The sequence below is a fragment of the Lytechinus variegatus genome, chromosome 1 (assembly GCF_018143015.1).
Source record: "Lytechinus variegatus isolate NC3 chromosome 1, Lvar_3.0, whole genome shotgun sequence".
Taxonomy (NCBI): Eukaryota; Metazoa; Echinodermata; class Echinoidea; order Temnopleuroida; family Toxopneustidae; genus Lytechinus; species Lytechinus variegatus.
In genome coordinates, this window is record NC_054740.1 from 68,747,149 (window position 1) to 68,759,707 (window position 12,559).

The following is a 12,559-nucleotide window of genomic DNA, read 5'->3' on the forward strand; positions in this document are numbered from 1 at the left end:
GGTGAAGGTTTGATGAATTCCATGAATGAGAGATTTATGAATCATTAACATTGCTTATTTGTGATGTCACAATTATGTGAACAGCCCCCATTTATTATGTCATACAAATTCCATAAATTAGATTTTTTTTAAATGTCACATGATGTATGAAGATAATTTTCTTGAAGAAGGGGATATGGCATGATGTGGCTGATGGTATATCTACCACACAAAATAAAATCACTTTCAAATTTGTGAAAATGTGGCATTATGGAAGTTTATATCACAAGACATTTATAGGATCTGCTCTATTGTGATGTCACAAAAAAAAATTGCAAATTTCATTAATCTCTTTTTTTCATCAAACCTTGATGTATATTTTTTTCTTTAATTTTCTTTTTTTGTGTGTCAGAGCCATCTTATTATCAGGCTAAACTTAATTCCTATCAAATATCTCCAACTAAAGTTTCTGGTTAGATTGAAAGCTATATTTGTAGCCTCATTGCAATATGGGGATCTATGATGTCCTCCAATTAAGTAGGGATAATAAAATAACAAGATGGAAATCTATACCATTGCTTTGTTAACATGTTCAAAGTTTGATATTTTAGTTTCTAAAATATAAAAATTGAAGTGTGAGATATAATGAGATTACTCAAGAGGAACCATTCCAAAATAAGATTGAAAATCTCAATCTAATAGAAGTCAATCTTTTTTTAAATCTAATTTTGGATTGGCCTAAACCACAATCAACTTCCCATCATGGAATTTAGAGAGAATAAACAAGAGGAGAGATCTAGCTGAGGCTAAATCTATATTTCATTAAGCTCTTAACATTCATCTGATTTTTCATCAATATTCAGAATTCTCTGCTAAAGAGTTGGGTAAAAATCACTAAGTAAATCACACAAGTAAAATTTTGTTCCATGTTATGTTAAATACATGTAAATGGTAAATTCTCATGCAAGAATGTGTAAATTCTATACAGGCACATTTGGTATCATTTACCCAAGAAACATTCCTTCACATGTTGAGCCTCTGCCTGGGAGAAAAAAAAAAGACAATAATGTTTACATTATACTGAGATTGCAGACGTATTTATCTCAAGATATCCCACCAGTGACCACATTGTCCCCCCCCCCCCTCCCAGCAGCAACAGCTGATAATTCAACAATGATTATCAATGATTTGATAATAATGATGATGATGATAGAAAATATATTGATGACAGTGACAATTATTCTGATGATGATAACGATGATAAGACTACTACTACTACTACTACTACTACTACTACTACTACTACTACTACTACTACTACTACTACTACTACTACTACTACTACTACTACTACTACTACTACTACTACTACTACTACTACTACTACTAACTACTACTACTACTACTTCTACTACTACTACTACTACTACTACTACTACTACTACTACTACTACTACTACTACTACTACTACTACTACTACTACTACTACTACTACTACTACTACTACTACTACTACTACTACTACTACTACTACTAATACTACTAATACTACTACTACTACTACTACTACTACTACTACTACTACTACTACTACTACTACTACTACTACTACTACTACTACTACTACTCAGCCTGCCTGGTGTGGGTTTTGCTGTGTTATAATATTGATGATAGTATGACAGATGTCTATCAACGAATATTGTTGTGAAGTTGATGACATTTTTCCTTGGATTAAATATTTTAAAAACAAAAAATATACCAACTCGCAAATGAGACTACAAAGAAGGAGACTTTTTAAAATTAAATTCAAGTTAAAAATCTCTGAAAATATTGCATGGATATTAAACTTATTGAAGAAGGCGCCTTGACCACTCGGCCACGGCATGCACATATGTTGGCGGTTGACGCCCTCTACGCTTTACTTCGTGAAGGTAAAAGATAATCTTGAACGTTACGTTTCCGGGACTGGTAGTGGTATGTATTTTTGTCTTTCTGTAACTTTAGCAACATTTCTTACTTATATTGCCTGGTCATATTTGGGGAGAGTTCCATATTCACTCCACTGCAAATTGAAAAAAAGAGAAAACTTTGCAAGAGAAAGATATTTAGTGGTTACTTTTATTGACGGCTACGCCTACTTGTCATCTCCATGATGAGTGCTCATTTCAGTTTTCACAGCGACCGGTGACTCACCATCGTTTCGCCCGGCTGCGCCCGAGCCGGCTTCGCTGTCGCTCAGCTCGGCACTGGTGGGGTGTCCACACTTGCCGCACATAAATTATAAAGGAGAATTAGATAAATTAGCCATAAAGGAGAATTAGATCTAGATCTATATGGTCTTATTGTATATCAATGGAAAGGTAATGATGTGGGGATTATCATTAGATTAGGTCATATGAAAATAATAGTCATGATAGTATTACTAAGGAGAATTAGATAAATTAGCCATAAAGGAGAATTAGATCTAGATCTATATGGTCTTATTGTATATCAATGGAAAGGTAATGATGTGGGGATTATCATTAGATTAGGTCATATGAAAATAATAGTCATGATAGTATTACTAACTAGTATTAGTAGGTTGGCATGGTTGATGGTTTGGGGGTCGGGTGTCCGGACATTATAATTTTGAAGCCTTCTTTTTTGTCTTTGGATTACACTAAAAATATGAATTTACTAGCTGTAATCATTTCCATTTTGTTCTCTATAATATTTCGTAACATTTTGTACTAAAAATTGATGATACTTGTAAATTTTTCCAAATGACTTTCTAAAATTGATCGTCTGTACACACAACCTGTCCGGACACACAACAACTCACCCATGGGTTCATATCGTCTCGCGAGTGAAGGATTATCAGTCATACGCACGCGACACACCACTACACTTCGAAAATACAGTGGGCTTTTGCCCACATAAAAGATTATGTTTAAATACATATTCCACATCCTGCTATGACACTTACCGAATCATTTAGATCCTTCCGTGACTTCTCCTTGAAGTTTCTTTCTAAAAATATGTATATTTTCTTGATCTTTAGTGAAGATTTTACGGAGATAGAAATCAGTCAGCGTTGATATCAATTTTCTCCTGAAGAGGGCGCGCGATTTATATTCATATCAAAGACACGACAAGGGAAAGAATAGGCACCTACACTATTTTACACGCATATCGACGCAAGGCATTACGCAAAGTCCGTGAAGTGTCCAATGTTTTCATTGTATAGACTTTGGTATACCGTATACGTATTATTGACGTTCGTCAAAGCTTGTACTGCTGGTTTCTTTCCAGGCACGTATATTATTTTCATTTTTTTTATCAGTCATCTTTTTAAATTAATGCAAATGAGTGTTATCATCACCAATAATACTCATTAATTATGTTTTTTGAAGGCATTTCATTAATTGGTGCCCATAATTAGTAAATTAATCATGAGGATTGCGCATTCAAAGAATTTAGATACAGTTATAAAATTACCGAGGAGCTGAATCAAGGTTGTGAAATTATTAGCGCCACCAACGGGCTTCCTTGTATTTCCGTGGAAGAGACAAGCGAAGTCACTTTCGAGGCCGAGGTAAGCAAAATGTGCTTTTTTTATCGGATTATTATTTTATTATTCTTTTACATTCAACAAACTCTTGCTACTTACCGGCAAGAGCCCCGGTGCGTAGCGAGAAGGAGCTTCGGCAAATATTACTTCAGCAATGAAGCGATGTTTGCCGACTACTTCGAAATCCAGGGTCAAACACGGTCTATTGTACGAGGTTAGTACATACTAACCTCGTACAATGTGTGAGTGACAACAACTGGGCCACTAATACGGTACATAACTTAATCGCATGCTTAAATTAGGGCCTAGGTAGGTGTAGGTCGAATTCGCCAAAGTAAAATTGAAAATAAAAAAAATAAAAGCTTGTTTGACTATGAGCTGGCAACTGTCTGCTTCGAGGAGTTTTTAAACATTATTTTTTTAAAATTTCTCCTTGTACATAGACGGCTCTGGAACACGAACGTGCACCCGCCATTTGAAGAAAAAGAGAAAAATCCAACAAGCATAACTCTGAGAATTTCATCAAAATCGGATGTAAAATAAGAAAGTTACATGACATATTTAAGTTATGCTTAATTTCACAAATCAGTTATTCTGGTCGGTATGCAAATAAGGGAACTGATGACATCACTATTTCTTTTGTATTTTATTATATGAAATATTCAAATTTTCTTCTCATTTTCCTATGCAACAAATTTTTATTCCTCCCTGAACATGTGGTATTACCATTGTTGTAACATTTTATGGTTCAATTAAGTTGGTCCTTAATGCCTAATTGGTAAAAGATGAAATGCTATATGATTCAAACAATAGAAAACAAAAGAAATAGTTTGTGATGGACATCAATGACTCTCTCATTTGCATGTCACTGAGTTGTGAATAGACGTTTTTTTTTTAAATAAGTGAAACTTTCTTATTTTACATTCAATTTCGATGATTTTGTTTTCTCTTTGATTCAAATCAACATTTTTCTGAGGTGGACTTGACCTTTAACTGTGAAAGTGTCAGGTGACCGATGGTTGATTGGTCAGTTGTTTAAAAGAAATTGATTATTATGATTTATGAAATGATTTATTGAAAAAGCTGAATGTATAATTGATCACATTAATTAAGTTGATTTACTGATATATCGTTGATTATAGGTAAAGGTCCTCTCTTGACTATATGTATTAACAATCAGTCTCAATCTAAGCAGGAGGGGATGGGGGCAACTGTAAGTCACTTTTCAACCAAACTTGGATTGTAGATGTACTTAAGGGGACCTGCATAATATGCTGCAGTCAGAGGTCACATGGTAAGGTCAAAGGTCATTTTGGTGTCAACATTAAAAGTTTACATGCAAGACTCTCTTATGACTCGGCAACCGAAAGTCACTTTACAACCAAAATTGGATGGTAGATGTACATGTACTAAGGGGACCTGCATGTTATGCTGCAGTCGCAGGTCACATGGTAAGGTCAACGTTAAAGTTTACGTGCAACACTCTCTTCTGGCACATAACTCCACAACTGTAAGTCACTTTTCAACCAAACTTGGATGGTAGATGTAGTTAGCGGACCTGCATGTTATGCTGCAGTCGGAGTTCACATGGTGAGGTCAAAGGTAGGTAACATGGTATAAGGTCAGTGATCGTTTTCAGGTCAACATTAAAGTTCACATGGTAAGGTCAAAGGTCATTTTCAGGTCAACATTAAAGTTTACGTGCAAGACTCTCTTATAACACATGAATCCGCAACCGTAAGTCACTTTTCAAGCAAACTTGGATGGTAGATGGACTTAGGGGACCTGCATATGATGCTGCAGTCGGAAGTAACATGGTAAGGTTAAAGGTCATTGTTATGACATAATTCCACAACCGTAAGTCACTTTTGAACCAATTAACTTGGGTTGGAACTGTACTGATGAGACCTGCATGTCATTGTGTTTAGAGGTCACATGGTAAGGTCAAAGAACATTTTGAAGTCAACATTAAAGTTTACGCGCAAGACTCTTATGACAAATGTTATTCCATCCCAGTTATTTTACAATGAACTTATGATACCATTCTGTTGCATGCCCTCGCAAATCACAATATTTCTGGTTACTATCACAAGTGGGCAAGACACAACATTATGCCTTGTTGTTTGTTTTGTCCTCAAGTTGTGCCAAAGAACCTGAACCCTGTGTTTGGAGTTTTCATTTTGGGCCCTCCCTCTCAGCCGTATGACTTAAATGTACAGTTTTCTTTTAGTTTAGATCTTGTATGCTGTACATGTATATTTATTTGTTACATTTCCCTTTTGCTGGTGCAGGGTGCAGCTTGTCCTCATACTTTTGATCAGAAGCTTCAGTCATGGGTGCTTTTCAAAGTCTTTTCAAAAACCTATTTGGGAAGAAGGAGATGAGGATATTGATGGTTGGCCTGGATGCTGCTGGTAAAACAACAATTCTATATAAACTCAAACTAGGTGAAATTGTCACAACCATTCCAACTATTGGTGAGTACTACCCATCGTAAAGCTTTCATCAGACTTGGTTTGGTTTGATCTTTAAGTCATGCCAGGAGGTCCCCCCACATTTTTGTGTTAAATCTGAATTAAGATGAAAAGCTCTCCCTGCAACATGATATTTTCCATCAAATTGCCTGCCCGATTTTGAGTGCATATTTGTGATGCCTGGGTATATGGTTATGAGGTTAACAGTTACGCTTAACTTTGTACTTGCACAATGGACCATTATTTGAAAAATGTGGACAAATCCATTACATATTGAGTTTTGAGATGAAAAATTATGTATAATTACCCTTGTTAGTGTTTAGTAGATGCATGATCAAAGAAAAGCTGGTAAATAAAAATGGGTCAAAAAACGTTTGAAAAATCACAACATGTTGAATTACAAAAAATATATTAGAATATGATTTAGAAGCCACAGTCTATTGGAAACAGCATTCAGTGATTAAGAGCAACAACATCATCAAGTAAAGAGAAAAGCTAAATGTTTATAAATGAATTTGAGTTACTACGTTTAATTTCACAGTGTACTAAGGCCCCCTATCTTCTATGCATCAAAAGCCCAGTCTACAATGTATTTTGGATTATATGCATGTTTTTATGCATGAGGGATATGTGGGCATTCAGGTAAATCAAACTATAAGTGAACTCATTGATTATCATTTGCTATGAAAATCAACATGCATGTTGCCTGTGATATGAATCAACATGCATGTTGCCTGTGATATGGTCTCCAAGACTTTGTATTATGATATTTTGCATGAAACAAAATACATGTATTATATTTTATAGTGCACTATATGTAATAGTTTACATGGTACATGTACATTACATCTGATATTAGATAGGAAGGGGCTACCCTTTTCTGTCTCACCTGTCTGTCTGTCTCATTCTATTAGTGTCTCTATCCATTCCTCTCTTTCTGTCTCTTTCTCTCCTTGCACTGATAAGTGTATTCTGTCCAAGTTTCTAAAGTGGTACTGTATACTGACCTCTTGTTTTGATTGAAATAGACTTTGAATGTTTAATATTGTTTCATCTAGGTTTCAATGTGGAGACTGTGGAGTATAAGAACATCAGCTTTACAGTGTGGGATGTCGGCGGTCAGGATAAGATCAGACCATTATGGCGTCACTACTTCCAAAATACACAAGGTAAAAAATAAAATTGATTTGCTCTGCATATTTTGCTGTATAGCCCATAAAGCTCATGTATACTTCTAGAAACCTATCAAAGTACTTTATAGATATTTGAGAGGTTGTAGTTTTCCGATTTTGAGTGTCAGTTTGTTCTCTGGTCATTGTTCAATACAGTCAAATCCTAGAGCTGTTTTGGGTATTTTTGTGTCGTTGACTTGAAAATAGGATCTGGTTCAATGCTGTGTTTATTGTAATAAGAACTGCTAATCTGCAATATGGCACTTTTGTTGTTAACTTAGAATTTTTGATATACCAGTACTTAAGACAATACATAATACATAAGCTTTATTTGTTCACTTTGATAACTGATTTGCTCTTTAATATACACCACTAAAGAAAGTTTGGGTGGGTTGGCACACACTACACTTAATTCTTCTATATTTTTTTAAGGTCTCATATTTGTAATAGATAGCAATGACAGAGAAAGAATGGTTGAAGCAAAAGATGAACTCCATAGAATGCTTAATGAAGATGAACTACGAGATGCAGTCCTCTTAGTATTCGCGAACAAACAGGTCAGTTCAAAATGATAATGCTAAATTGCTAAAACCCCATTCCATTGATCCCTGAAATACTGCTGAAAGATCTCTGAGAGACCATGAATCTTGCTTGATCTTTCAGAATTCTTTCCATGGACTTTGCCTGGTCTTTCAATGATCTCATGAGTCTAACGGTGATCTCCACAAAAATCATGAGAGACTGTCGAAAGATCATGGAAAGACTAATGAAAACTTTGGAGGTTATTCGAAGACCGGTGTGTTGGCTCAGTTGGTAGAGCGTCCGTCTCACAACCGGGAGGTCGGGGGTTCAAACCCCGGCCGCGTCAGACCAAAAGACGTTAAAAGATGGGAGTTGCTGCTACCCCGTTTGGCGTTCAACAATTAAAGGGATAGAGCCTCGTCGATCTGGCGCTGCACGGTGGCTGCCGGGCCCACGATCAATTGGGCAAAGCAAATTTTCTGAGTATTTAATTTCATGTCTATTTCGAACAATAAATTTTGGACCTTCATTGAAAGATCAATTTCCTGTAAGACCGCTGAAAGTCTGGTTTGAACCGTTTCAAAAAGTTTTGGAACTCATGGAGACCATGAAGACCACTGAAAGATCCACCAGGAATCGTGAAAGACACCGGAGATCTTTGGAAGTTTCATGGTCTTACAGCAGTCTTCAGAGGTCTTGCTCTCTGTGGAATGGGGGTTTTAATAGTCTTATTGATCTCTCAGCCCTCTTCAAGGTCCTAATGTGATTTTGAGTCTTATATGTAGATTTTTCAGGATTTTTTCATTGCTATTCCACAGAGACCATAAAATTCAGTGATCTTGGAGACTGCCGAAAGCCCTTGCCAATTTTCAGCATGTCACTGATCTTCAGCGGTCTCCATTCTGTGGATAGGGGCATTCAATAATGTAATATGCATGTTGTTCTTTTTGCAAATACATGCCATGTATGTCTGCTCCGGTATTCAGCAATATATTCTGGGTGTAGTACTGAGGAAGGAAACTTGTTCATACAAAGGTAACGCGTGGTTGTACAGAGTATAGGCCTCCTTTGGTCTGTGAAGGCCATAGTTATATTAATCCTAGTACAACTTGCATTTCTATATATGCTACTGGTAAACTAGAGTAACATTTTTTAGATTGCATTCATTCCCAAACATGGTCACTTCTGTATTTCCCCCTGATTTTTTTTCTCTCCTCAGTTCAGCTGTCAAATTGCAGTATCATAGCATGGTAATATTTCTTGGATTTAAGCTTCTGAAAATAGATCATTCTAGTGAACGGATCCATGGCGTTTGCTCCCACAACAATAGCACCTACTGAAAATGCACATGTTAAGCCAAAGACAACCCTGAGCGTCATCACTTATATTAACTTAATCATAATCCTCACATGATTCTGAACCAAAATCATATCATAAACTGCACCCTCAACTTATATCTTGAGAAATGTTAGTTGAGTAGCAAAGATTGTAAGAGCAAATGCTGTGTTACTCTGTGAACTCAGACCACTAATTCAGATTGATAATAACATATATATTTCCACTTTCTCATTGTACAGGATTTGCCAAACGCAGCCAATGCATCTGAAATCACAGAAAACCTGGGCTTGAAGTCATTGCATAATCGGAAATGGTTCATCCAGTCGACTTGCGCCACATCTGGAGATGGTCTCTATGAAGGTCTTGATTGGTTGTCCAGAGAATTAAAGAATTAATGAGAGCTTTTGCTTCCTATAGGGTGGATTTCAGTCAAATAAGTTGTACAATTGACATAGCTAATGACTCTTTGCCCGCTTTGTTAGACTAGGGTAACATACAGCAGACTGCCAAGTTCAACTCAAGTCACATTCTATTCACAATACACACAGGGTGCATTAAGTCTATTGCTCATACACATGTACACAATAGTGATGTGTGCATGGCATTGTATTGTGTACACACCAAGCTTTTCTTTACAATAAACCAATCAAAAGCTATTTTATGCTGAATTGGCATAGTCCATGCAAACCCCTCTTCAGGTTGCACCTTGAATTTAATGTGGCACAGGAGTGATTCTGTCCATGGCGGGCAAAGAGTTGAATATGAAGAATGTTTCCAGAAGTCACATCTTAAAGCTGATTTAGTTTAACTTAAAGGAAAACCCTCCGATATTTGCTCATTTATTGAAGCTTTCATTTAAAATGTATTTTTATCAGAATTTTCTGAGACTGTCGATGATCTGTCATATATTCACTTTTCTGCAGTTTATGTGGAAACCAATTTGATATTAGAGTGACTTATATTTAAGGCAGTTTGGGTAGCGAAAAAGAAGAGTGGCACAAGACTGAGAAGATGCTTAGTGTCCAAAACTAGAACATCCATAATCAAGATCAGATTTGTTAGAAATCAATATCTTGACCATGTGACCTGGCTTAATCACATTTCTTATGATTTACATATATCTGTTTCTTTTCAGGCATTCAAAATGGATAACTTTCCAAAGTGCTTTAAATGTATATTGTTGATTATTGTAAATTTTTATTATCAAATTATTAAGCTTCATGCTAAAAATTAATCCATCCTAGTGATGTAATAGTACCTAACAAGACATATTTTGTATGATTGTGATATAAGTGATGGCAGTTACAATTTTCGTCAAATGTCCTGCACTACGTGCTTGCAAATACAACAAAAAAAAAAATCAGGAAAACACTGGAAATATGCAGTTGGGGAAATCAGTAAAGTGTATTATTTTATGGAGATAAAATTTCATGTAATAAAGGCATATTTCCAGGTTGGGTGTATAAATTGCTATTTTTGTTGTCATTTTTATACTTTTTTAAATCAGGCTTATTACAAATTGACCTAAAATTTATATCATGTGGAAAATTTTAACCTCATCTAAAGGACAAGTCCATGCCAACAAAAATTTAACTTGAATAAAAAATAAAAAAAAACGAATGTAAAATAAGAAGGTTATGACATTCTGAAGTTTCACTTAATTTCACAAAACAGTTGTATGTACTTCCTAGTGAGTTTGCAAATGAGGTCACTGATGAAATCACCCACTCACTATTTCTTTTGTTTTTTATTACATGAAATTTTCCAATTTTTTCCACATTACTGTGTGAAATAAAGTTTCTTTCCTCCCTGAACATGTCGAATTGCCATTGTTTTAACGTTTAATGGTTCAGTCAAATTGGTCATTACTGTCAAACTTGTAAAAATTGAAATATTGTATAATTCACACCATAAACAAAAATAATGAGTAAGGGACATCATTGACTCCTATATGCACATCACAGAGTTGTGCATGAAACTGTTTAGTGAAAAATAGGCGAAAGTTTTATAGAATGTCATAACTTTCTTAATTTATATCTGATTTTAAAGAAATTTTCAGCTGTACATGTGGTTGTTTGATTTTCCTTTATTGATTCAAATAAAAAAATTTATGGGATGGACTTGACCTTTGTTACATTTATACAAAAAAGTTACTCTACCTAGTGAGTAGCAGAAAATTTACTTCCCGAAAAGGTCTTATAAATTCTTATAAGCGTCATTCATGAAATGTGAAGTTAAATGTAGTATATAAAAGTGTTTTATCCCCAATCTTTTTAAATCATTTTCATGTGGACTGCGTTCATGTATGAATGAACAGGAGACATTGTTTGAAGACAATGCAAATTTGTTTATTTTATTTTCATATTGTACAGCCCCAACACCAGTGAGAATTCTGACATCTCATGTAGCCCTTAACCTGTTGGAGATTGGATGATTTGACTATAACACATGTTTCCATAGACTCCAGCCTGCATATAGGCAGGCTTAGTCTCCAGCGGGTTAAGATTGATACTAATTGTTTGTAATCAAGTATAATCTAGTCAAATTTTGCCATGTTGACTCATCATTATATTGATATGGTGAGATATGTTACCTTGCCATGTCGACATATAAAAAGTTGTATGCCGCCATGGTGAGATATGTATCCCGCCAAGTAGACTTATAAAAAGTTTTATGTCAATGTGGTGAGATACATTATCTTGCCAGATTGACTTATAAAAAACTTGTATGTTGTCATGATGAGGTAGGTGGTAGAGAGAAACAATGTAACGCACTATAACTTTTTATAAGTCGACTTGGCAAGATCACACATTTCACCATGTCAACATAAAAACACTATTATTTAAGTCAACTTTGCAGCAACTTTAAAGTGCTATTGTTGTAATCTTTTTTTTGCTAATATTTCAAATCTAGTGCTATCTTTTGTCTTGATTCATTGTAATGATTCATATTATCTCTGCTTTTTTCTGTTTGTTCAATTGTGCATTGTAGTTTTTTTTTAATGAACAAAGTTTAATTGAAAATATATGTACATATCTATATTTATCTTTTTATCTCTGTATGTCTAATTTGTCTGATATGTATTTTTAAAAGTAGGCCTGCATGCATAGCACAGCTTTTTATGTGACCTAATTCATATTTCTTGGGACTGCACCAATGTTGAGAGTAATTAGATTTAATTTTAACTTAAAAGAGGTATAAAAAACACGTTTTGTACAAAATAGTACAGTTAGTACAGAATTTACATAGTTAAAAAGTACACATATTTGACAGGTTTTTTGCTAAATTCAATGAATTACTCCAAATATATTGATAAAATGGTAATTCAGAATACATACAAGATTGAAAACAGATGTGGAGAGTGAGGAGAGAGAAAAAGGAAGACAAATTGGTATACATGTAGAAAGGATTGAAAGAATATAAGGAAGTGAGAAGAAGATGAAAGGGGGGGGGGGAGAGGAGGGGGAGGGATGGAGGGAAGGGGAAATTAAAAACAGAGGGAAAACGAGGAGGGGTAAAAAGA

At 35.1% G+C, this 12,559-nt stretch overlaps 1 protein-coding gene across 1 annotated transcript; it reads left to right on the forward strand.

Moving 5' to 3' along the window:
- Positions 1–1,875: 1,875 nt before the first annotated feature.
- On the forward strand, positions 1,876–12,081 carry LOC121421063 (ADP-ribosylation factor 2). The gene is made up of 5 exons (XM_041615679.1): positions 1,876–1,954; positions 5,822–6,007; positions 7,063–7,173; positions 7,609–7,733; positions 9,276–12,081. The coding sequence occupies exons 2-5, from the start codon at positions 5,863–5,865 to the stop codon at positions 9,429–9,431; spliced, it is 537 nt and encodes a 178-aa protein (XP_041471613.1). The 5' UTR covers positions 1,876–1,954; positions 5,822–5,862; the 3' UTR covers positions 9,432–12,081.
- Positions 12,082–12,559: the final 478 nt, after the last annotated feature.